The following is a 26,687-nucleotide window of genomic DNA, read 5'->3' on the forward strand; positions in this document are numbered from 1 at the left end:
CTGCAACAGATAAATTTAATACAGGCTGGAGCACCTGCTTCTGCTGCAGCTGCCTCCCAATATGTCTCCACACAAGGCACATGGGGCAGTTTCACCTGTGACAGCAACAGGGCTACTCCTTTGAAAGGATGTCAAGGCACCCCAGTTGAGAACTACTGCTTTAAATTAAGATGAAAAGCTGTCTGCAAGATACTGCATTTCTTCACATCATCCATGCTAATGATGAGCTCATTTATTCCAGGAGAGTCAGACAGAAAATAGCTGTCACTGAACTGTTGTCTATTATTTGGACAATGTCCCATTGGTACAGCTTGATAATTGTGGAATTGAGAATTTATAGATACAGAGCTATTAGTAAATAGCTACTTGAAAGACTGACAGGTAATTTCAAACTTGTAGGGCTATCATAATAAATTTTAAATGCAAAGTATTTAAGACAGTTTAAAAATGGCAGCCCCAACTTAAAGGACAGCCCAAGAAGAAACAGACTCAACAGAATGTTTACATATTTTTGTATATCGGTTATAGATATTTTATATAGTTATGCTCCTCTGAATTCTAAATGAAAAAGTGCTAATAAAAATTAGACTACTATGAGATGAACAAGGTTGTTCTGTTTCCACCTGTTAGATGAAATGGACAAAACACAAATTGATCTAAGAAACAGACATTTTAGAAAAGCTGGTTAGTTTTGTTTGGTTCTTGCCATCTGAACAATTTTTAGGCTGTGGCACAATAAAAGTACTTCAGTTGTCAGAGTCTGCAAAATTATAAAGGCCATTACTAATATTACCTGCATCATGGGATATTTTGCTTCAGCAGGACTTCCAAATCCATTAACACCAATGAAGCTGGTGCTAAAGTAGGAATCTGTGAGACCAGCATCGGCTATCCCACCACCATCCATTCCAGCAACTATAAGAAAAAAGGAAAAACATTTCAGAAGATATAATTGGGCAAGATTACCTGTTGTTCTGGGGTTTTTTTTTTTTGCTCCAGTACAAGTTTCCTAGATTTAAACCTGCACTTCAAGGCAAAACCAAAGAACATACAGACTTCCTTCATAATGACTTTCTTTTCCTCCAGTGTACGTAAGTGACAGCATATGCAATATAAAGTTAGAAGAAAGATGTAGCTAGAGTGTTGTGCACAGCCGTGAAGGAGAAGATAAGGAGTTTGTACTGTATATGCACAGTATGGAAGCTAGCAACATCAGAATAATATCAGGAACTTTCTGGTCACACCAAATTTATTCATTCCTCCTGAACACAAGCTCACAATTTATAATGAAGCACTTATATTATTTTTACACATATTTCAGAGTATAAATATAGAACTACCCAAGAAACCTTGTCTGCCTATTTTCATTATTGTATTTCAAAAGCTGTTATACAATTTCATTCAGAATTGCCACAAAACTCTTCTGAACTGAAAGCAAACATGAGAGATGCAATTCCAAATGAATATTTTTTAGAAGTTAGTTATCTTGAAACAAGGGGCTAATAATGAGTGTACCTGAACTGTACACATCTGATTTCCTACTGCAGTACTAAAAGGATTTAAGAAAAATTAACATACTGATAAAAATATTCAAGCTACTCTGCAACAATTAAGTCGAACTCCTTACCAGACTTGGACAGAGTGCAGCTGCTGATGCTTAGGTACAGGTGTGTGTGGGGCAGTCTCACTTCAAAACAGATTATGTTCAAGAGACTGCAGGCCTGAGAGCAGGAAACGGGGGCTGCAAGCAGGAGACTGGGTAGAATTGGAAGACTAGAAGCACCTGAATGACACTGGCTTGCATCCACACTAGAGCCATCACATTAGCAGCTGGCAACTTTCACCCACAGTAACCGAAACACTGCTCATGCCACCTGCCTCATGTGAACAGCACCAGCACAACTACTCACAAATGAATGGCTGGGTGTGTGGGGACAGGCATCAAGTGGAACATCTGAGCTATACCACGAGAGTGTTTTGCAGCAAAGGCCTACCTATAAAGATGTTAACACCGTTATTGTCACGGCTGTGACAATGACATTTCCCTGGGTATTCTGGGTTTTTTAGGACAGGTATGCAACAGCTGAGAAACCCTGACCATTTATGAAAAAAATTTCACAGCACTTTCAATAAGTCAGTCTCCAAGCTCAAATCTAAGGTCTGAAAGAAAACAGAGACACACAGGTAGTCTCTACCAGTCATATATTCTAGACTAATGATTCTCAGCCTTTGTAGTGTTAAGGTACCTCACCACCACACTTTGAAATCCACTGGCATCCCTGGCTGAGAACTGTTACCAGTGTTGCCTCAACTTACTTGAGCGCTTCTCACCTGGGTTCTGCTGCTGGGAAGGGCTGTGCCACATGTGCACATTCCCCCTGCATTAGGGCTAATGAGCCTAAAGCAGACAGGAGCTGCCTCTAACTGTAGCTTTTCTGGTCCAGCACTCCCAATACCCCACCCAGAAACAGAAGTGGATAGAACAATGCCACCTGCACCTGTTTCTGGGATGAGCACAGGGGAAGGATGCTGCTTGTCTAAAGGCAGCTTTGCTGCATGGCTTTAGGTTCATTAGTAGGGGTGCACCGATAGAGATTTTTGGGGCCAATACTGATATTTAAGGAGGCATATCGGCCGATACCGATCTGATTCCCGATACAGAACTGCATCTCCATCTACAGTCTGGCCATTTCCCATCACTGTCTGGGTAGGAGGTTTGTATCCAGAAAACTGGAATAAATTTTGTTATGTAGACTAACTGTAAAACAACAACACTGAGATCTGTAGAGCAGTCAAATACTGTGGCCTGACCCAACCCTCTTTAGTCAGAACCTAAAGAAAAAGGCCAATATGTGGAAAGACCAACACAGTGAGAGCATGGGCATATCAATCAGGAACTGTGAGGTAAAGGAGTAGGGCTTCACTATAGTGTCTAATCCCACTCAAGGAGTAGTAAATGACAGTTTATCTACTGCCAAACCAATCACCTGTGCTGTTCTTCTTGGCCCAATTCACAGTGGGAAGGGTCAACCTTTTAGTTCAGTCTTCTAGTAGGACAATGAAACTATTTTGCCAAGACGGGAGATCCAGACACTTGTTACATACCACCTTTTCTTTGAATATGAAATTTGGGGTTCTTTAGAAAACTACTACTCATCATTAACATGTTACTTTATTTTTAATTGCATGCTTTTGCACCAAGGTATCTATAGTCTTGGAAACATTTCTAAAGTAGCATTCTCTATTTGAGTTATAGCCAATATCAAAAGCTGCCAGCTTTATACTACAACCTGCAAGTTAAAGCCATATCTTTCCTGACATGAGTAGGTCATTATCCACTTTCAAATTTTCAGGAACAGCTTTCATTCCAAGATACACTGCATAAGCTCTCCAGCATTTCTGCTATTTCACACCTTCCAAATCCTCAAATTAGAACCAAACCTGATGATCTACTGCAACTGTAGTTCTCAGGCTTCACCACAGACTACTTCAAGTATTTCAATCTCTGTTAAGGGCATGGTGCATTATTACCTGTGTGAAAAGACATTCTTGACCCGATTCCTCCCATTACCCTTCACTTTAATGAAAGATACAAAAAAACCCATTCTCTTTAACTTGTTTCATTACAGTTGCAAGTAATAACTTCACTAAAACCTTGAAATTAATGACATTGTGTATCTAGTCCTACTCAGAGTGGTAAATGACATTTCTCATCTTCAGTCATCTATGCTGTTCCTCAGTGGTACATCTCCCATCCAGGCAACATGGAAGCCATGGGGGAAGAGGGTGAGTGGGGATAATGATGATCTTGTGTCAACAACAAGTAGATGACCATTCAAATTTCTTTCATGCTGATGCTATCAATATAAGGAATGCATTTTGCAAAAAAATGGCCATCACTTGCTACAGAAAGACTATTAAAATCATCATTCAGATTACAGCTAGAGTGCTCTTTTGGACTCTTGCATTTCTGGATACTTGAAGATAAATGAAATAATATTTGATGAGGTAACTGTAGCTCAGACAAGTAGTGGGCAATGGCCCAGCCATTTCCTTGCTTCATTGTTACATTTCATTCTACATAACTTTTGAAAATTCCAGTCAGTCAAAAGCACAAAGTCCATCTTCCATGCAATACATTATAGGCAGTCAATATGAGTGGTGCATAGAGAATCATACCAACGTTGAGATTATGGTTCCCATTTAAGGTCTTTTATGTTGCTATGCCAAATTACCTAGAACTCATCTTGCTAAAGGATCAAGACTTTGAATGTGATGCTTCATAGGAATACCAATAAATAACCTCAGGGGTTAAACATTATCTTCCCCTTTAACTTGATTATTTCTTATGCAAAAGAAGTTATCAAAGTAACAATTGACAAAAATAAAGTCCCCCCCATCCCTCCAGAAGAAGATCACACTGTTAAAATTACAATTTCATAGGCAGCATAGGTTTTATGCTGAAACTAGCTGGATTTCACCACAATGAGCAGTATGGTGTTACATTCTATTTGCCCAACCTAATTGTTCCTGGGCAAGTTTCATGAGTGCAGACTTTCAAAGCCATTCTACATTTGGTACCACAAGAACAACACAAGGTCAGAAGAAAGTAGGGCTAAGAGGGATCTCCCAATGCCATCTTGTATAGCCCTCCAAATCATCCCAGCCAAGCATCCCAAGCATCCCAGCCTGCTCTTGAAAATTTCCAGGGATGAAGATACCACAGTTTTTCTAGATAGCCTCTTCCATTGCTTGACCACCCTCATGTTATGGGTTTACTTAATTCATGATTTCAGTTTTCACAGAAACTATGAAAACCGGCGTTGTCTGCAATCACCAGGAAATATTTCATTGGCTGCGATTTCTCACAAAGTCAACCTTAGCCACCACCCCACCCCAGCGTATCATTCATATAATACGCTGGTTTAGAACTGTATTGCTGTAAGCCCTAGGACAAGACAATGCAACAATCACTACAGCCCTAGATCACATAATTGAGAATTACTGCCTGCTAGTCAACTATACTAAGTGAAGGCATCAGTCAGTGAAGTGAAAATGTTTCTATTAGGGTTAACATTAATACTTCAACATTTTTGTATAAAGCTACATATAATAATATATTAGGATGATATAAAAGTTACAATTAATATTACAATATTACAAATAAAGTTACAATCAGCAACGAGGGGCAGGGCTGTCACAAAATGCCTGCAAAAGATCAGCACATGCTGTGACAAATTAATATTCATGGATTGGTCTCGCTGCAAGCTAAGTATATCCCTACGCAGAGTCACAAAGTTCTCTCTCATCTCCAAATCCTCATTTCCTCTGCTGCAGCTTGAGGTCATTGTTCCTAGTCCTGTCCTTTATGGACTCAGACAAAAGCCCATTTCCATCTATCCTCTAATCACCCTTCAGGTATATGAAGACTATCAAATCCATGCCCCCCTCCCCGGGTCTTCTTTCCGCAAGACTAAATAACCCATTTTCTCTCAGCTTTTCTTCAAAAGTCTTTCTTCCCAGGCCCCTAATTATTTGTGTCACTCTGCACTTAACTATTTCCAAACAATCCACAACTTTCTTGAAGCATGGGGCCCAAAACTGGACACAGTACTCCAGGTGAGGCCTCATCAGTGACAAACAAAAGGGGAAGCATCACTTCCCTTGATTTGCAAAAGACACTCCTATTAATATAATCCAGTATGCTGTTGGCTTTTCTTGCAACAAGGGCACTCTGTTGGCTCATATTTAGCTTATGGTCTAGTGTATGGTCCTTGCTGAATCTCATCTAACTGATTGAAGTGAGTGATTGCTGAATCTCGCGATTGATTTTTCCAATCAATCCAAGTCATTCTGAATCCTAACCCTGTCCTCCAGATTGCCTGCAACTCCACCCAACTTGGTGTCATCCATACATCTGATAGGCATGCACTGCCCTTGGGAAGCCCACTTGATACGTGCTCCCAACGAGACACTGAGCCACTGATGACTACTCATTGATGACTTTCATCTAATTGGTATTTCTCTAGTTTATTCATAAGAATATTGGGGGAGACAGTGTCAAAACCTTGCTCAAGTATATCACTTCCACTGCTCTTTCCACCCACTTCCAGAAGGGGGTCAGGTTGGTCAGGCATGACCTGTTAGTGAATCCATGTTGGTTGTTCCTGATCACCTTGTTTGTTCTAGGTGCTTCACAATATATTTCTTGAGGACCTGCTCCATGATCTCTTTTCAGGAATCGAAGTCAAGCTGACAGGTCTGCAATTCCTCTGACTCTCCTTCTTCCCTTTCTTAAAGACGGGCACTATATTTGCTCTTTCCAATCATCTGGGACATCACCCTGACCTCCACAAGACCACTAATGCCTCTGAAATGACCTCAGCCAATTCCTTCAGTACCCTAGGGTGCATCCCATCTGGCCATCTCAACTTGAAGGCATCTGGTAAATTTCCAGTACTTTTCCCACTTCCAAAAATTATATTTTTGTTTGTTTAAACAGAGTTCATTGCTACTTCATCCATCCAGATCCAAAAAAACTTTTTTCCAATGCCTTGGAATAGCTTTAATGGAAGTATGTTTGTGCATCCCAATAAACAAAACATTACATGTTTTAGAAAGGAGATCTGAACTCTTTCAAGGTAACCTTGTTCAGAGAGATCTGCTGATGTCCACACATAGTTAGAGCTGACTAGACAAAGTGGATGGACAAAAAGATGACAAAGATGGAATGCAGGAGGAAACGGATTGAAGAACTACTGTCTTTTTCATGTGATGGGAGCAGAAATGATGATCATGATGACCAAATGAAGATTTGAGTGTTAAAAAATGGAATAAAAACATGGAAGCAATACAAATATTTTTAAAGCAGCTCAAAGTTCAAAACCTTTTGAACAGATTTAGAAGGAGTAAGGGGTTTTCTTAGTTTTGTTTTTAATAAGTAATAAGAAAACTAAATCAGACAAGGTCTTGTTTGGTAAGCAGCACTGCAGTTCAGTATGAAATACTTTTCCTACAGCATATCGGCAGGAAACAGACTCTTTTGGTGGTCAGCACAAGGGCAGCAGTAACAGCTTTTAATTTACTTAAAAAGAGTGGTGCCAATATTTTCATTTCTAAAGGATTTAGTTAACTAAGGCACTTTGATACCATAGTGATATGTACAGTATAAATGGCTAGGCAGTCAAGCATCCAAAGTCAGTGGTTGTCAGCTGTCTAAGCCATATGTCATAAGAAACAGAAGGGCAACTTCACACACACACACACACACACACACACACACACACACACACACACACACACACACACACACCCTACCCCCAAGATACTGTGCTGTTAATTTTTTTGTGAGTTTATGGAAATAAGAAACTGCCCTTAGAAAGATGAATGCTCTTCTGTCAAAAGTGACATCAGATCATCTCCTTTATCTCATTTGAAAGACAGTATGTCTTGCAGCACTTAATAATAATTGGTTCAATAAAAGAGCATGTCTCCTTTTAGCGCACCATCAGGAGCACTGCATGTCACACCAATACCACTGTTAACCAGGACCAGGACTACTCAGATTTTGAAGTTTGACTACATTACAGAAACTGAATCTGACCGGAGGGCCTGGTAGCAACTTGGTGCGACTATTCATGGCAGGGTAGCTCCTATAAGATACCACAACGTTGCAACCTCCAGAGTAAGGTGAGTATAGGGTGCCTCCAAAACATAAGCTCCGCTGCCTTGTGGGTACTCCTGGGTTGGAGAAAGGAGACAAACACACCCTCACTCAGGCATTAGGCAGTCAATAAGTTATCTGTTGTTCTCTGGGAGAAGCTACAACCATCGAGCCACTGAACATCTGGACTTGGTCTTGCCTTTGCATCCTGTCTCAATGGTTTAAAGCAGGAGGGGAATATGATAGGTCTTGGGCAGCCTCCATTCCTCCATACTCTTGGCTAGGTGTACGCATCAAAAGGTCTTGGCCTGATGGTTGAAGGACTCTGTACAAAAGGATTCATCAGGCACCCGAGTAGACTTCTTATGCATACACTATAATCCAGAGGATTAACGGTTGCCTACTACTAAATATTTATTGACCAACATACCTGCATCAAATCCTTCATTTCTACCATAGTTTTTGAAAGCAGCTCCAAGTATCCCCTAAATAGCCACTTAAGTTCTGTTTTTCTAACTGCTGCATAGCTGTGAAACAGTCAAAGATAAACCACAAAAGTAAACTTCAGCTGTCAATTGTGCCCTTTATAATATGTTAAGAGATATAAAAGAGTTCTGGAATTCTTTAAGGTTAATAAAAAAAAACCACCACCAAGAAAAACTAACAAGAACATTAAATTTGGTTTTCGTTACTTTTGCTGTAATATCTAACAAAGGTCTCGGATTAGAATGCTTCCTTACAGTTTAACATCTGTCCCATCCCACCTCTGTTAAAGTTTAACAAAAAGGTGACATTTTCCTCCAGTACTTACTATGTATTGGCATTAAATAGGTGTTAAACATCATATGTACTAACAGCAGAATACGCATTTCCAAGGTTGTCAGTACAGGAGATCAACTCCTGGCTAAGTAAAAACAACATCACAATTGAACCTTGTACATTATAATCAGAGTTTGTAATACAGGATTCTAAGCAATAATGTCTTCACTGCAAACAAAGTGTTTTTACATAGAGATACTTATTAGGGCTGTGCAAAGCTTCAGCTGCCAATTCGTTTCAATGGAGATTCAGCCTGATTTGGCAGCCGAATCTCCAAATCCAAACTAAAATTAAGAGACCCTTTAATCTCTCTGAATTGAATTGGAACCGTCCAAATAGATTTGTAGAGATTCAATGATTTGGACATAGACACAGCTTTAAAATGTATTTTCTACATAACCTCAAGGTACCAGGTGGCTCGTGAATGCTGAAATGCTGGGGCAAATGAAGTGTCCCACAGGAGCACCAGGGTGCTCCCCAGAGCACACAGCAGTGGACCCAGAAGTGGATGAGAAGCACTTCTGGGTCTGCCAAGCAGATGGGGGACCCCGGCTCAGCAATTGGTGCCTCCTAGGTCGGGGGGGGGGGGGGGGGGGCACCTGGAGTCTCCCCTGCAGCTGATCACTGAATTGGGAAGTTGGCGGGGGGGGGGGGGGGGGCGGTCCCCAATGCACTCGGCAGTGGACCTAGAAGTACTTTTGCTCCACTTCCAGGTCCATTGCCAAGCACGCAGGAGGCCCCCCACATGCTCCTGTAGGACGCTCCACCCGCCCCACCATTGCAGTGTTCACGAGCCATGCCTGGTACCTCAAGGTACGTAAAAAACCAAACAAACCACAATTAAAGCTGCGTTTATGGCCAAATCGCTGACTCAGCATTGAATCTTAAGATCTGGCTGAACCGAATTGCGACAGTGATCCGAATCAAATCACTGTCCCCGATTTGGGCCAAATCCAAATCAAATATGGCCCATTTCACACATCCCGATACTTACTTCGATTTAAAATCCTAATGAGACACGGTACAAGTAGTTACTAGTTTGATATAAACTGCATACCTCCTTCCCACACATGGATTACTCAAACAACTACAGTATATATATAAAAAAAACCAAACATGGTAGTGCCCCGTCTCCACCAGAAAGTCGAGGTGCACCGATATATCAGTCACATACCAGACCACTACCAGTAAAAGGAAAAAGTTAACATGATCGGCTATTGACTTTTTTTGGCCAATGTAGCCGATATCGTCACTGTGTGCATGTGCACAGCTGCATGCATGCACGCACAAGGCCAGGAATGCAGCCAGGCAGCTTGGAGAGCAGCATCCTGCCAGCAGGTCTGTGGGGAGGAGTAGGCTTGCAGGGGCTAAAGGGCATGGAGGGGAGACAGATCTAAGACTCCCTGCTGAGGGAATGGGACAGGGGCTGCCCAACCAGGGTGGTAAATGGGACCCCAGGGCCAGAAGCAGGCTCAGGTGGCTTGTCAAGGAAGGGGGAGGCAGCTCCCCACCACTGCATGCACCTCCAGGGGAGGCATAGGGGGCATGTACCCCCCGCCCTCCCGACTTATATGCAGGGCAAGGATGGGCTGCCTGCTGCAGGCTTGGGGTCAGGGGCTGTGTCAGCTTCTTCCCAGCAGGGGGGCTGGGCAGCTACAGAGAATTTTGGGGTGGCTATAACCACCAAGCCCCCACTCCCCAGTGCCACCCCTGCTTGGGGCACTCTGCTCTGCTGCCTTTCCCTCAGGAGTCCTCCAGAGGGGTGGCACTGGGTAGAGGCTTGGAGGGGGGGGCTACAGCCACCGAAAATTCCCCATAGCACCCCCCTTGCAGCCACCCCTCCCAGTGCTGCCACCCCCACCCACCCTGTTCAGCTGAGCCCTCCCCAAGACCAGCCCCCGCACCAAGAAGAAGCTGGCACAGCCCCTGGCCCCGAGCCCACAGCAGCCCACCCTCACCCCATGTACAAATCCAGGGGGGCACATGCCCCCCATCCCTTCTCCAGGGCTGTGTGCAGAAGCAGGAAAGCACCTCTCCACTCTCTGAATGAGCCGTCCGAGGCTCCACCCCACTCCCAGCCCATGGTCCCATTTACTACACTGGCTGGAAAGCCCTTGCCCCAGCCTCAGCCCCACTCCCTCCTTCACTGTGGGGGCCTCAATCTGCACCCCACCCCCACATTCCTTCCTTCCCCTATGTCCTTTCTCCCCCCCCCCCCCCACAGACTTACCAGCAGAAGGCTGCTCTCCACGCTGTATGGCTATATTCCTGTAAATTGGCTATCAGATCAGTATCCGCTAATATGGCTGGGTAATCATCAGCTATAGGTACTAGCCAAGGAAATCTTTATCGGTGCACCCCTACCACAATGATATAAAGAGATCAACCCCAATGTGAAAACAAGCTTTTCTGAAAGTAAAGGAAGTCTGCATATGGGGTGTTTTTATCCTCAACAGTACAATGGCATCTAAAAGGTACTTCATTTTTGTGGATATTACCTTTTACTGGATCAACTGCATTGTCGCGATAGACTTAAGGCAAGTTTTTCACTGCAACACATTCTTCTTCATACTAAACAGTTCTCAGGCACAACTACAATACCTACCCATATTTGTACTTTTAAGTACTTCTCCCTAAGGGGCTAACAGTAGTGATGACATACAAAAAGAACTGTAGGTCTTCGTTACCGTTTTATACTTTTCAGTGTAGCATTTCAAGGACAGAGTAAGGCCTGATCAACACTAGAAAGCTCTGTTAACAGAACTTGAGCCATCAACAAAAAGTATGTATCCACAGAAAATTCTTGTAAACTGTCAAACCTCTACATTCCTGTTGACAGAGTAACACCTCTTCAAGTAATGTAAGCCCTATGCTATATGATGTGGGAAAGCTCATGAATGGTGCCACATTTCCATAAGTTGCGGCAGTTCTCCAACAGGAAGCCCACAATTCCTCACACTACTGCTCTGGATGCTAGCTTGCATTACAGTAAAACCAACATTGTTCGTATTCAGGTGGTTCATAACCTGCAATTGGTTGACAAATTAAGGATGATTATCAAGCTCTCTACCCAGTAAGAGTCATAGCAGAAACAGTTCTCTTTAAAAGATGCAGCAAACAGATAAAGCAACTCAATGGTCCCATACAAGTTTTTGCAGTTGTATGTCTCAATGAACTCAGGCGATTAGTCAAGGACGCACTGCAGAGTAGGAGTTTTGAAGGGATGGGAGCCCAAGAAGGGTGGCTGTGCCTTAAGGAAACGATCCTTTGGGCACAAAGCAAGACGATCCCCGAGCGAGGCAAAAGAGGGAAAGGGGCCAGGAGGCTTCCCTGGCTGACCAGAGAAATCCAGGGCAGCCTAAGGGCCAAAAGGGGAGCACATAAAAAGTGGAAACAGGGTGAGATCACTAAAGACGAATATACCTCCTCTGCTCGTGCTTGTAGGGAGGCAGTTAGATGGGCCAAAGCTACCATGGAGCTGAGGACGGCAACCCAAGTAAAAGACAACACGAAATTGTTTTTTAGATATATAGGGAGTAAAAGGAAGGCCCAGGGAGGAATAGGACCTCTGCTAAATGGGCAGAAACAATTGGTGACGGACAGGGGGGACAAGGCTGAACTCCTCAACGAGTTCTTTGCCTCAGTGTTCCTAAGCGAGGGGCACGACAAGTCTCTCACTGGGGTTATAGAGAGGCAGCAGCAAGGTGCCAAACTTCCATGCGTAGACCCTGAGATGGTGCAGAGTCACTTGGAAGAACTGGATGCCTTTAAGTTGGCAGGCCTGGATGAGCTCCATCCGAGGGTGCTGAAGGCACTGGCCGACATCATTGCAGAGCCACTGGCGGGAATATTCGAACGCTCATGGCGCACGGGCCAAGTCCCGGAGGACTGGAAAAGGGCCAACGTGGTCCCCATTTTCAAAAAGGGGAGGAAGGAGGACCCGGGCAACTATAGGCCAGTCAGTCTCACCTCCATCCTTGGTAAAGTCTTTGAAAAAATTATCAAGGCTCACATTTGTGAGAGCCCGGCAGGACAAATTATGCTGAGGGGAAACCAGCACGGGTTCATGGCAGGCAGATCGTGCCTGACCAATCTAGTCTCTTTCTATGACCAGGTTACGAAACACCTGGACACAGGAGGAGGGGTGGATGTCGTATACTTAGACTTCAGGAAGGCCTTTGATATGGTATCCCACCCCATACTGGTGAACAAGTTAAGAGGCTGTGACTTGGATGACTACACAGTCTGGTGGGTGGCGAATTGGCTGGAGGGTCGCACCCAGAGAGTCGTGGTAGATGGGTCGGTTTTGACCTGGAAGGGTGTGGACAGTGGGGTCCCGCAGGGCTCGGTCCTTGGACCCATACTCTTTAATGTCTTCATCAGCGACTTGGACGAGGGAGTCAAATGTACTCTGTCCAAGTTTGCAGATGACACAAAGCTATGGGGAGAGGTGGACACACTGGAGGGCAGGGAACAGCTGCAGGCAGACCTGGACAGGTTGGACAAGTGGGCAGAAAACAACAGAATGCAATTCAACAAGGAGAAATGCAAAGTGCTGCACCTAGGGAGGAAAAATGTTTAGCACACCTACAGCCTAGGAAATGACCTGCTGGGTGGCACGGAGGTGGAAAGGGATCTTGGAGTCCTAGTGGACTCCAAGATGGACATGAGTTGGCAGTGTGACGAAGCCATCAGAAAAGCCAATGGCACTTTATCGTGCATCAGCAGATGCATGACGAATAGGTCCAAGGAGGTGATACTTCCCCTCTATCGGGCGCTGGTCAGACCGCAGTTGGAGTACTGTGTGCAATTCTGGACGCCACACTTCAAGAGGGATGCGGATAACCTGGAGAGGGTCCAGAGAAGGGCCACTCGTATGGTTAAGGGCCTGCAGACCAAGCCCTACGAGGAGAGACTAGAGAACTTGGACCTTTTCAGCCTCCACAAGAGAAGGTTGAGAGGCGACCTTGTGGCTGCCTATAAGATCATCACGGGGGCACAGAAGGGAATTGGTGAGGATTTATTCACCAAGGCACCCCCGGGGGTTACAAGAAACAATGCCACAAGCTAGCAGAGAGCAGATTTAGATTGGACATTAGGAAGAACTTCTTCACAGTTCGAGTGGCCAAGGTCTGGAACGGGCTCCCAAGGGAGGTGGTGCTCTCCCCTACCCTGGGGGTCTTCAAGAGGAGGTTAGATGAGCATCTAGCTGGGGTCATCTAGACCCAGCACTCTTTCCTGCTTATGCAGGGGGTCGGACTCAATGATCTATTGAGGTCCCTTCCGACCCTAACATCTATGAATCTATGTACCACAGGTTAATTCTCAAACCCTCCCTTCTTCAGGGTGGGTGGAAAGGGGGGGCGGATAGGAACTTAATCCTGGGAAGTATATGGGTTTATCATAGAATCATAGAAGTAGGGTCGGAGGGGACCTTGTAGGTCTTCAAGTCCGACGCCCTGCCCTGGCAGGAGGAAAACTGGGCTCAGGTGACCCTAGCCAGGTAGGCATCGAGCCACTTCTTGAAGACACCCAGGGTAGGAGCCAGCACCACTTCCCTTGGAAGTTGGCTCCAGATCCTAGCCGCCCTAACTGTGAAGTAGTTCTTACGGATGTCTAATCTAAACCTACTCTCCAACAACTTATGGCCATTATTCCTTGTTATCCCGGGGGGCGCTAGGGGAAACAAGGTCTCCCCCAAACCCTTCTGATCCCCCCTAGTGAGTTTATAGACTGTCACCAGGTCCCCCCTCAGCCTTCTCTTGTGCAGGCTGAACAGGTTCAGGTCCCGTAGCCTCTCATTGTAGGGTCTGCCCTGCTGTCCCCGGATCACGCGGGTGGCCCTCCTCTGGACCGTCTCAAATGTTGTCCACATCCCTCTTGAAGTGGGGCACCCACAACTGGACACAGTACTCCAGCTGTGGCCTGACCAGTGTCACGTAGAGGGGGAGGATCACCTCCATGGCCCTACTTGAGATGCACCTGTGGATGCACAACAGGGTCCGGTTAGCCCTGCCGAGCATGACCTCGCATTGTCGGCCCATGTTCATCTTGGGAGTCAGTGATGACTCCAAGATCACTTTCTGGCTCCATGCTCTCAAGAAGGGAGTTTCCCAGCTTATAAGTGTGCTGCCAGTTACTACTGCCCAAGTGCAGCACCCTGCACTTGTCCGTATTCAAACGCATCCTGCTTTTGTTAGCCCACCCCTGCAACCTATCCAGGTCTTTCTGCAGTCTTTCCCTCCCTACTAGTGTGCCCACCTCACCCCAAATTTTGGTATCAGCAAATTTGAACAGGTTGCTTTTCACCCCGTCGTCCAAATCGCTGATAAAGAAATTGAACAGTGTGGGCGCAAGGACTGAGCCCTGGGGGACTCCACTGCCCACTTCCCACCCAGGTCGAATATGACCCGTCCACCACCACTGAGTATGACCCTTCAGCAAATTAGCAATCCATCTGACCGTGTAGGCATCGATGCCACAGTCGCCTAGTTTTTTAATGAGGATGGGGTGGGAGACAGTGTCAAAGGCCTTGCTGAAGTCCGGAAAGACTACATCCACGGCAACACCTGCATTCAATGCTTTTGTGACCTGATCGTAAAAGGCAATCAGGTTGGTCTGACATGACCTGCCCCTAATGAAACCGTGCTGGTTGCCCTTGAGCGTCATCCCCGATGCCGGCCCATCACAGATGTGCTCCTTGATGATCCCCTCAAAGAGTTTCCCCAGGATTGAGGTAAGACTAACAGGCCTATAGTTGCCCATATACAGTATACTGGCCAAAATACAAGACTGTCTTCCAGGGCATTAACTAAGAAGAAGCATATTCCTAAATTCCATGCTCCTGCCCAGAAAGAACATGGGAGTAGCAAAGGATTTCCTAAGCCTGTTTGGAGAAGGAGCCAACCAGGGCTAGCTCAAAGAACCTCAAGCAGAAGCACCCAAGGAATTAGAGGGCAGACAGGAAAAGTAGTACATGCAGGACAAGCGGCAATGCAGTGCAAAACAGCCATATCACAGGTGGTCCTAAAAAAAAAAAAAAAAAAACAAATAAAAAAAATGCATTTTATCAGTTAGATATTACCCCAAATAAAAGCTCTTTTTTTAATGCCAAGTTCAAAGGTGTTTTGTTTTGTTTTTTTTATTAAAAGGTTTGAGTCCAATTACATGCACAGGAAATCTGGTATTTTTCCCACTAGACCACAGGTCAAAGCCAAGCTGCTTTATAAACCAGGAGCCTGGCAGTCAAGACAATTCCAGAGTGCTCTCTTATGGCTTCTTGCATCCTCATAGCACTACAGACTCTCCATGTGGTTCCATGCACCAGGCTGTTCAGTGTTAGGAGCTATTCTGCCTCTACTTACCATTCCAGGAGCAAGGCTTTCCCCACTAGCCAAACAAATGTCACCTGCCACACCGTGCACAACTAGTAAGGTGTATGATCCCACAAAGTGTTCCCTCTAAGCTGCGTGGTGAGTGGTCGCACAGGCGCACCTGGCAGGGTAGCATGAGCGCGCCTGCATGGCCGCGCATGCCACACAGCTTAGAGGGAATGCTGCTTACTAAGGTTAAGCTTTGCTATCATACACCCCCAGCATGCTGTCAGATGCCCAACGGCGTACTTGAATATCATCCAGCACCAGCTTAAAATCAGGACCTAACCCTCCACACACTGCTGTCCAGGTTGTTAGGAAAGGACAAGCTGGGTCATTTAGAATGATTTTTTCATTCCTAGCCTGAACCTAGTAGCTAGGAAAGGACATCCCTGCTTGCAACTTTTGAAAGAGGCCTTTGTGTACGAGTATGCAAGTACTGCGTACCCCTCCCAACCAGCTCACATTAATGTACCAATAATCCACCAGTGCCTAAATCAGAAATACGTCTTCTCAGTGATATCTTCAAACACAAGGATGGACACAGACCCCAGAACTGCCTACCATCCCAGTTAAAAACCCACATTTCTTAAAACTGCAACACAGTGGAGGATGCGCTGCAATTACAGTGATCCCAAAGATAGACTTTATTGCCCCTGGACCAGCTTCCCACAGAAGAGTAACTAGGGGTACACCGATAGAGATTTTTGGGGCTGATACCAATAACCAATTTTTAAGGAGGCATATTGGCCGATACCAATCCAATTTCCAGTACAGCATGGAGAGTTGCGTGCAGCTGGCAAGTCTTTTGGGGTGAAAGGGGAAGGGGGAAGGAAGGGAAGGGAAGATCAAGGTCCCCACAATGAGGGAGAGTGGGGCTGGGGTACAGGCACGGGACAGAGCAGTGGCTCATCTGAGGGGAGCAGGGAAGAGTGGGCAGCTCCAGCTGCTACAGGCTCAGCCGGGGCCCGGGCTGCACTTGGAGCAGTCGGCAGCGGTGCTGGGAGGGGGCTGAGGGGAGCTGCACCCACCCCAAAATCCACCTAGGCCCCCCTTCCCCTGCCATTGCCCACCCTGAGTGCAGCGCAGCCCAATCCCCATCAGGAAAAGCCTAGCACAGCCCTGGTCCCAGCCTACAGTGGCAGCACAATCCTGCCCTGTCCAGATCCAGGGGGCACATGCCTTCCCCCCTCCCCGGGTGCATGCAGCAGCAGCAGCAGCCCCCCCCCCCCCCGACGAGCCACAGCTCCAACCCACACCCCACCCAGGCTGGGCAGCACCTACTCCTGCCCCATCCCCACTCCCTCCCTCACCGCAGTGGCCTTGATCTACCCATGTTCCTTTGCTCCCCACTGCCCATGCACCACAGACTTACCAGATGCATGCAGCTCTCTAAGCTGCTGGGCTGTGGTCCTCGCTGTCTACGTGCTGCGTTGTGGCAGCAGGCATGCAGGGGCCATTTATTAGCTACATCAGGCTGATTTCCAATCCAGTCAATTTTTCTTTACATCAGTGCCGATCCAGTATCAGACCAATGTATCGGTGTACCTCTAATTATAGCTGCATCTGACCCAGGCTGCAAACTCTACAGAGCAGAGGCAATGTTTTCCTTTATTCTAAGCTACCTGAGGAGGGACTGTTTTTTTGCTTTGTTGGTACACCACCTAGTACAGTAACTGTGGCTCTCAGTCATTATGAAAAAATAAGTATTTTGCCAAAGCTAGACAATGCTATGTAAACGCTTTTGATACAGAAACACTCTTTTGGGTAATACAAACAAAAAAAATCCCTCAGTCCTCGCATCTTCAAAACAAATGTTCTTCAAGCACTTGAACAACCCATTTTATTCAGGATATTCTGCAACAAGATTCCCAAGAACATAACAGAAGGGGACTAATATATAAAGCTCAAGTGTGGGTAGCTAGTCATGTACGTAGTCCCTGTTTTAAGTACCTAAATCTTTGCGAACTTTTATTTTTGAAGGGAGAAAAGAAAAGTCTGCATGCTAGTTTCTTTATTTTTGCAATTTGCTATTCTTTTCATTAGAAGGTCCAGCATCCTGATGCACCGCAAGTACTTGGCTGATAATCATAACACCTAGGACTCCCAGACAGCCTAACTTTGACTTGTACACATCACAATCTGTCTACAAACTCATTCCTGAAAATCTGTATTTTGATTCTGAAATGGAATTCTCAGCTGCTAAATGAAAAACACCAGAAAGAGATGGCTTGAATGAAGCAAAAAGTCAATGAAAGAACAGAATAGCAATGTCTTGGGAATCAAGCCATGCAAAATAATCCTGCAATTAGTGCTCATTTTAGTCCTTACAGTCAACAGGAAAAAATATATCACACTAGCTAATTTAGCCCATCTAATCACTAAGGCAAAATAGTTGCCTACTCTGCTTTTTCTTATTTGCTGTAATCTAGTTTCATACGTTCAGGTTTTATATGTTAACTGTTATATAAACAGTTTTATACTGTTCAAGGAGAGGCAGGAGAAGAGGAGGAGTTGTGCTTTATGTAGAAGTATGATTATGTGCTGTATGATTGCTCAGAGCTCCAGTATGAAACTAGAAATAAGCCTGTTGAAAGTCTCTAATCAAGAGAGGGGGGAGAGCAACAAGGGTGATGCCAGGGTGGGGATCTGCTATAGACCAGGTGAGAGAATGTGATAGATGAGGCTCTCTTCGAACAGCTAGTACAAAAGTTTCCCCAATCACAGACACTGGTTCTCATGGGGAACTTCAAAATCACCCTGACATTTGCTGGGAGAACAATACAGCATTACATAGGCAATTGAGAAAGTTTCTGGAGGGTGCTGGCAACAACTTTCTAGTGCAAGTGCTGGAGCATCCAACTAGAGGCCATGCTCTTCTTGACCTGCTGCTTACAAACAGAGAAGAATTGGAGGAGAAATGTAGTAGCGGGTGGCAACTTGGGCAGCAGCAGCCATGAGCTGATTGAGTTTGAGGGAGGGAAGGAAAGCAGAGTACAGACCTTGAACTTCAGATAAACAGACTTTGACTCACTTGGGGAACTCATGGACACGATCCCCTGGGAGGTCAGTCTGAGCTGGGGGAGAAGTCCAGGACAGCTGGCTGTACCTTAAAAGATCCTCACTGAGAGTGCAGGAACAAAACATCTCAAATGTACAGGAAGACTTGCAAGTATGGCAGAAGACCAGATTGCCCTTAGAGAAATTCTCAGTAAGCCAATACACAAAAAGGATGTTTGTGTAAGTTTCCACTTATAAACTAACTAGGGAGGAGTATAAGAGTATTGCTCAGGTGTGAAAGGATGAAATCAGGGGGCGCATCCCCACGAGTGTGTATGTGCATTTCCCAGGGGATGCCCCTGTACATGTGCTCTGGCATAGGGCACGTTGCCCCAGGTGGGGTAGGGGAGGCTGGGACCAGCACCTGGGCTGGGCACAGAAGCTTTACCTGTGATCCATTCCTGGGGTTCTCCTGGGGCAGCGGCAGTGGCAATAGGTGCATTCGGATTCTGTCTGGCAGCCAGAGCATGGCTCTGCCAACCAGGCTCCCTTTATGGTGGAGTATGCTGCTGTCATGTGCACCACCCCATTTTGCCATTTTTTGTGGCAGTGTGGCAAATGTGTACTTGTTGTGATGCGCCCAGGAAGCTCAAAGTACAGCTGAGTTGCAGCTAGCTAGGGACATGAAGGGTAGAACAAGAAGGGTTTCTACAAGTATGCCAGCAACACAAGGAGGATAATGGAAAGTGTGGGTCCCTTCCTAAGTTGGGGGGGGGGGGGGAGGGGGCGGCAACCTAGGACAAACAATGCAGAAAAAGCTGAAGTACACAATGCCTGTTTCACCGATTCTTTACATGCAAAATCAGATCCCAGATTACCGCACATGGCAGTATAGTTTGGGAAGCGAGCAGCCAGCCGAAGAAAAGAACAGGTTAGCAACTATTAGAAAAGCCAGAAGTGTACAAGTCCATGGGACTGGACACAATGCACCCAAGGGTGCTGAGGGACTTGGCAGATATGATTGCAGAGTCTCAGGCCATTACTTTTGAAATTTCATTGCAGTCAGGAGAGGTCCCAGACAACTGAAACAGGGCAAATGTAATGCCCATCTTTAAGAAAGGGAAGGAGGAAGATCCGGGGAACTACAGACCAGCCAGCCTCACTTCTGTCTCTGAAAAAATCATGGAGCAGATCTTCAAGGAATCCACTTCTAAGCACTTGGAAGAGAAGGTGATTAGGAACAGTCATCATGGATTCACCAAGGGCAAGTCGCACCTGACCAACCTGATTGTCTTTTACAATCAGATGACTGGCTCTGTGGATGCAGGGAGACCAGAGGATACGATATACTTTGACTTTAGCAAGGCTTCTGATACGGTCTCCCACAACATTCTTGCAAGCAAGTTAAAGAAGTATGGGTTGGATGAATGGGCTATAAGGAAATGGCTGGATCATTAAGTTCAGAGGGTAGTAGTTAATGACTCTATGTCTAGCTGGCAGCTGGTATCAAGTGCAGGGCCCCAAGCGTCAGTCCTGGGGTCAGTTTTGTTCAATACCTTCATCAATGACCCAGAAGATAGGATAGTTTAAGTGCACCTTCAGCAAGTCTGCAGATGACACCAAGCTGTGGGGAGCAGACGATACACTGGAGGGTAGGGCTAAGATTCAGAGAGACTTCAACGAGCTGAAAGATTGGAGCAAAAGAAGTCTAATGAGGTTCAATAAGAAAAAGTGAAAAGTCCTGCACTTAGGAGGGAACTATCTCATGGACCAATACAAGCTGGGGACTGACTGACTGTCTAAGCAGCAGCTCTGCAGAAAGAGACCTAGGGGTTACACTGGACAAGAAGATGAATATAAGACAATAGTGTGCCCTTGTTGTAAAGAAGGCTAATAAGCATACTAATTGCATCAGTAAGAGCATTGCCAGCAAGTCAAGGGAAATAATTATTCTTCTCTATTCAATATTGGTAAGGCCACATGAGTACTGTGTCCAGTTTTGGGGCCCCCACTACAGCAAGTATGTGGACAAATTGGAGAGAGTCCAGTGAAGAGCAAAAAAAATGGTTAGGGGTCTAAGGCACATGACTTCCGAGGGGAGGCTGAGGGAACTGGGCTTATTTAGTCTGGAGAAGAAAAGACCAATGGGGAATTTAATAGCAGCTTTCAACTACCTAAAGGTTGGTTCCAGAGAGGATGGAGCTGGACTCAGTTGTACAGATAACACTGCAAGGAGCAATGAACTCAAGTTGCAGCAAGGGAAGTTAGATATTATTAAAAAAAAATAATAATAAAAAAAAATACAATTTCTCTGTAAACTAATGTCATATCTACCTGTTCATGCCTAACCTACTACCATCCTGTCTTTCATGCATCTATAGCATCCACTCCTTATCCTTCACAGTAAGTAGCAACTATAAATGGCCAAATCCTCTCTCTTCCCAAGCACTGTTGACAATATTATTGCCCTCCTCTCCTTTTCACTGTGGATGTACATGACAAAAGAAGTTACTGTTTATTGTTCTCTCCCTTCAGATCAACATACCTTGACCACTTTCAAATCCTTCCACTTCTTCCCCCTCAAAAGACCTCTTTCAAGTGCCTCTCTCTAGTCTGAGTGGATCAAATTGGCTCCCTCCAATTGGTATAAAAGGCAACCACCAGAATCTACCTTGGCTACTGCTCTAAACCCGTAACCACACTGTCTAATCCCTTCCCAGGCTCCTCTTTCCTTTATTGCATTAAATTCAAGTTTCTTGTCCTTGTTTATGAGGTCTTGCATAAACACCTCTCCTTACTTTACCACCATCTCTTACCATTTTTACATTTTCCCCACAAGTCTATGTCTTCTTCTTGGTGGTTATTTACACAGGAAACCATTTCTGAGATGGTCCCCAGCAACCTTAATCTTTACACAGTGAAAACCCTCCTGAGACACTCCCACAGCGATACCTACAAGGTATTAGTCATCAAATAATTACTAAATTAAGAACCAGGGATACCCTGTATACTCTAAAAATAGTAAGAAATATTTGTGTTATCAAGATACAGAATGTATTACCTTATTATCTGCATAGCATACATGCCTATTCTCCCTACTTTCTATCTTTCTGCATATGCCTTTGAGATGGTGAGTCCACTGTGGCTGAAATACCACCTTCTTTTACATTTGTTCAGTGCCTGAAATATTCCAGGCACTATCTGGGTTTAAGATATTAAGCAATTAAGCACTTCTAATATTTTTGCCACTATATTGCTAACATTTTTCAGTTGGTCATCTTTGAATTCCCTCTAGTATGTCACAGAATTCATAACTGAACACAACTTAATTCTTATCATTCGTTCAATACTTTCCATTATAGGTTTCAACGTACTGTATATAGTATCATCACCCACTGATGGAAACAATATCTGTTTTGCAGAGGCAGAAATCAGGTACGGAGTGATTTATGCAAGTCATGTTTCCAAACTCTATATCGGGGTGGGCAAAATGCAGCCCATGGGCTGGATGTGGCCTGCCAAGCCATTCTGTCCGGCCTGCAGGGCCCCTAAAAAATTTAGAAAATTAACATTAATCTGCTCTTGGCTGCCTGTCATGCAGCCCTCGATGGCTTGCCAAAACTCAATAAGCGGCCCTCCGCCCAAAATAATTGCCCACCCTTGCTCTACATACATCACCCTGGTCCTGTTATCTTAACCACAAGATCTTCCTTGCATATTCTTAGTATAGTTAGACAAGACCCAAGGAGAGAGAAGGATTACTGATGGGTGGCACAGGAAAAGTTTATTTCTTTTTAAAAGCTCTAGAGAATTTCTGTGGATTAGGCAATGCGCAGACTGTGCTGGGCAATCTTAATATGTCAACTACACTATAAAATAAGCTACAAAATATTGTAAGCCTCAACTAAGGGGACACTATACTATTAATTGCTGAAACCAACTGTATGCATGGCTCCTACCAAAACAGCAGGTGCTCACTGCTGCTGTCACAGCAGGCCTGCAAGGATGCAGCTTGTCAGCTATGAGAACAGAAATACTTTTACTACTAGACCAGACCAGTATGATCCTCATGCCCCTTCCCACTCTTTCAAAGGTCAGTCCATGGACAGGCTTGACTGCCAACCAGTAATGCAGTAAAGAAACCCTTAAGTGTCACTACATCCAGAAGTACAGAGAACTTAAAAAATAACCTTTGTTTGGTAGAAAACAGACAAGGAAAAAAAAATATGCTAGAAGGAAGACACTGGTATTGGGTTAAGAAGGAAAGGGCCAACCAATTTTTGTCATAAAGAGTTCAAGGTGATCTGACAGAAACAGCACCACAATTCCTTGCCAGCTTCTTGTACACATGCAAGGAAGTTAGTGTTAAGGTAGTTAAGAAAGAAAATATAGACCGTTGTATTTTCATTTTGGAAATATCTAAAGTATCCAAACACAAGACGAAAGATTAAATCTTACATGATTTTTGTAATAAGTATGCCAAGAAGTTAGCTGATAATTGTAGTAGTTCCTTGGCTAACATCTGTCAAGTCGAATACTCAAGTTAGAAAATGCAAATTTGAATTTCCCCCTGTACATATGCAAAGTAACACAGCCTTCAGTTACATGATCACATGCTATTTCTCCACAGAACCCCAGCTTCACTCAGTGCACCGGAGGAACAGTACTCTAGGAATTAATCGGAAACATATAGAAAAGGAGGATCTTGTCTACAGCAGTAGTGCTCAATGTATGATGGCCTGTGGGCCAGATCTGGTCCCCAAAGTGACAGTGTTTAATACTATGAGTCAGGACCCAGTGCATAGCATGGGGGAACAGCCAGCAGTAAGTAGCTCAGCCTGCTACATCCCCTTCCCTCCCCCTATGCCATGCCCCTGATCCCCTTCACAGCCAGGGGTAAGCTCTCTTCCTGAAGAGCTAGATAATGTTAACTATTCAAAAAAAAGCCTGCATTTCTCAAATTAGGCACCAAAAGTAGTGGACAATTTCAGCTTCACACTACTATCTGTAAAACAGTATTAGCAAAGCATTTGCAAAGGAAAAAGGTGATATGAAAAAAGTTAATATTTGACTTCATGATTGCCAAAGAGAAGCCTGTAAAGAAATTAAAAATCATGTCTTCAGACCAGGGTTGAACATGTAAGTATACAGTAAATAGGGCAGGGTGTCACTGCTGACAGTAAGACTGGAACAAATATTAGATAGCTGATTTTTTCACTAGCTGTCATCTATCCTGCTCACTGAATGAGGGAGGATGCTGGGGGGTGTGGGGGAGAAACTGTGTGTTGATGCAATCATAGGATTAATACATAGGTCTAAGGAGGAGCTAAATTAAAAAGTGAAAAGAAAACTTCCTAACTTCCGTGCATTTTAAGTTTGCAACCTTAATCTTTTTCTAGCGTAGCTTCTACTCCCAAATCCCTAGTTTAAAATCACCTAGAGAAATCCCATCGCTTCAAAGCATACTGAAAGCCACCCTGACCACCAGCAGAGGTAGAACCTGTACTTCCACAGCACAGCCCCAGAGTACCTGCAGCAGTCATGCTCGACAGGACTAACTTGATTCTGAGAAATGACAATGATGTTTGTTGAAACTTTTCCAAAGCCATTCAGACTCTAGGCAAACAACCAGCATGGAAACCTGAGGCTGGAATGTCTGAAATTGGTAAAATTATAAGGAACTGAAACCAAGGTTTTATAATGGAAAAGGGGAGACAATTTTCATCCTCTGTGACACCGGAGTACACAGGGCCCCTCGTGTGCACAGAGGTGTTGAACGCCCAAGACAACACTTAACAGCGCAGGCTCACCACAGCTAACGCAAGCAACCTAGAAACAGCAAACGGCAGCGCCAGATTGCTCAAAGACATAAAAAAAAAAAGCCACAGAGGCTTTGTTCACAGGCCTACCGCTGTCAACAAGCTTACAATCTGTCAGCGTATCTGGGGCGCCCATCACTGCTGCCTCCGAATTCCAAGACAGAGCATCTAACCAGCGAAGTCACTTTACACACGCACGCAAACAAACACACATACATTAAGCTTAGGACACAAATGAGTCGGGCAAGCACAGGCAATGCAATGCACCAGTTTGCCAAAGGCGTTTAAATTAAGCCTCCGCATCCAAGAGGCTTTTCCTGCTCTGTTCCACCTCCAGACAGGCCAAGCTGTTGGGGGGTGTCTCTACAGCCGGGCAAAGGCATCTTGAGGGGCACCCCCGCCTGGCAGCGCCTCTGTCCGGAGCGGGGCACCTCTTTGTCTTCCGGGAAGCGCTGCGGCTCCGGGCCGGGCCCGGCGCCTCCCCTGGGCCGGGGAAGTTTCCCGCCGCGGATTGTCCCCTTGACAGCGGCCTGGGCCGGGCGCGCGGCGGCCGCGCCTTTGTGCCTCCCCGGCCCTCCCCGCGGCCCCGGCCCGCACTCACTCGCCAGGCGCGCTCCGTCCAGCCCCGCGCTGCCGCCGCCGCCCCCCAGCTCGGCTTTCTTAGGCCCCACGGCGGCCGCGCCGGGCCCCGCGCCGTGCGGAGGGTAGGGGGCGCCGGGCCCGGGCCCCGGCCCCGCGGCTGCAACGGCGGCGGCGGGGGCCAGGCCGAGCGGGAGCCCCCCGAGGGCGGGCGGCCCGGGGCAGGCGGGGGCGGCGCCGGGCTCCTCGTGCAGGAACTGGCACTCCTCCCCGTAGAAGCAGGTCTTGTCCTTGGCGTAGTAGCGGCAGAACTTCAGCTTCACGCCGCCGCCGCCGGGCACCGGGCCCGGCACCGGCACCGGCACCCCCACCCCCGGCCCGGGCCCCGGCCCCGGCCCGGCCCCCGCCGCCGCCGGGCCCGCCGGGGACGGGCAGGGGAGGCCGCCGCTGTTCATGGCCAGGCCGCCGGGCGCCGCAGCATGGGGAGGGGGCGCCGCCGTGCCCCGGCCTCGGGCTCCGGAAGGGGGAGGGGGTGGGGAGGAGGTGGCGGCCGGCGGGGGGAGGGGGCCGCGATGGTGCTGCTCTTAAAGGGGCCGCGCGGCGGAGCGGGCCAGGCGGGGGAGGGGCGGGGCCGAGCGCGGGGTGGCTCGTCACTGCTCCCGGCGCCGCGGTTGTTTATGCCATTTCCCTCTTCCTGCGCGGACGCCTCACTGCGCAGGCGCGGGGCATGCTGGGTAGCTGTCCCAGTCTGGGTGGGCCCCGCGCGGGTTCCTGGTGCTGCCCGGAGCGGCTGCGGGATGGGGTGCCCTTGGCTCAGCTCCTTTCAAGACTCAGATCGTGCAGGAACCGGCACGGATGTGACAACAGCTGAGGCACTGGTCTCTGCTGCCCATGTATCGGTGTCCAAGAGGGCAGTTTTCCCGCACCGCACCCCAGGACAGCTGCTGCTGGCGTAGCTCAGGACCCGCTGAGGTGCAGCGGCTCCAAGCCCAGCTTATGGAAATGGGAGTCTCCTCCCTCGCTTGCTCCGAGGGTTTTATGGCTGAGGGCAAGCAAAACTCGGGGGCAGCCGAACCCCAAGCCTCCGGGCTTGGGCCTGCAAGCACGATGCCCGCCAAAGGTTTTGGAAACATCTGAAGCCCCAGGCACGGTGGGTGGAGGATGTTTGCCGGTAGCAGGGCCACTTGTGGTTCTGGACTCTTGGATTTGGGATTAGTTTTGGCTAATTTAGCCGTGGATACAAATTAAATAATAAAAAAATATGTATCTGCTGGACCCACTGCATTGCTGGGGTAGAGTTAGACAAAAATGCAAAACACTCGGGTCTGAGCTTGTCTAACTGCATCCCAGCTGTGCGGTGGGTGCAGTCAGAGAGCGCACTGCCCTACGACATCCTAGTTCTCTGTAATTCCTGGAGTGACCCTCAGGGCTACA

The 26,687-nt window shown here is 46.5% G+C and overlaps 1 protein-coding gene across 5 annotated transcripts in view; it reads right to left on the bottom strand.

Moving 5' to 3' along the window:
- Window positions 1-25,887, bottom strand: part of PAN3 (poly(A) specific ribonuclease subunit PAN3) — a 128,968-nt gene extending 103,081 nt beyond the window's left edge. For 3 of the 5 annotated variants that reach the window (XM_059720210.1, XM_059720199.1, XM_006270477.3), the window contains exons 1-2: window positions 25,276-25,884; window positions 794-915 (exon numbers count right to left, since the gene is read on the bottom strand). In XM_059720210.1, coding sequence (XP_059576193.1) covers window positions 794-915; window positions 25,276-25,708 — 555 coding nt within the window. In that variant the 5' untranslated portion in view covers window positions 25,709-25,884. Of the gene's footprint in view, window positions 1-793; window positions 916-25,275 lie in introns of all 5 variants that reach the window. The other 2 variants (XR_009458885.1, XM_059720187.1) reach the window with 2 other exon arrangements.
- Between the last annotated feature and the right edge of the window lie 800 nt (window positions 25,888-26,687).

Source organism: Alligator mississippiensis, chromosome 1 (assembly GCF_030867095.1).
Source record: "Alligator mississippiensis isolate rAllMis1 chromosome 1, rAllMis1, whole genome shotgun sequence".
In the NCBI taxonomy this organism is placed as follows: Eukaryota; Metazoa; Chordata; order Crocodylia; family Alligatoridae; genus Alligator; species Alligator mississippiensis.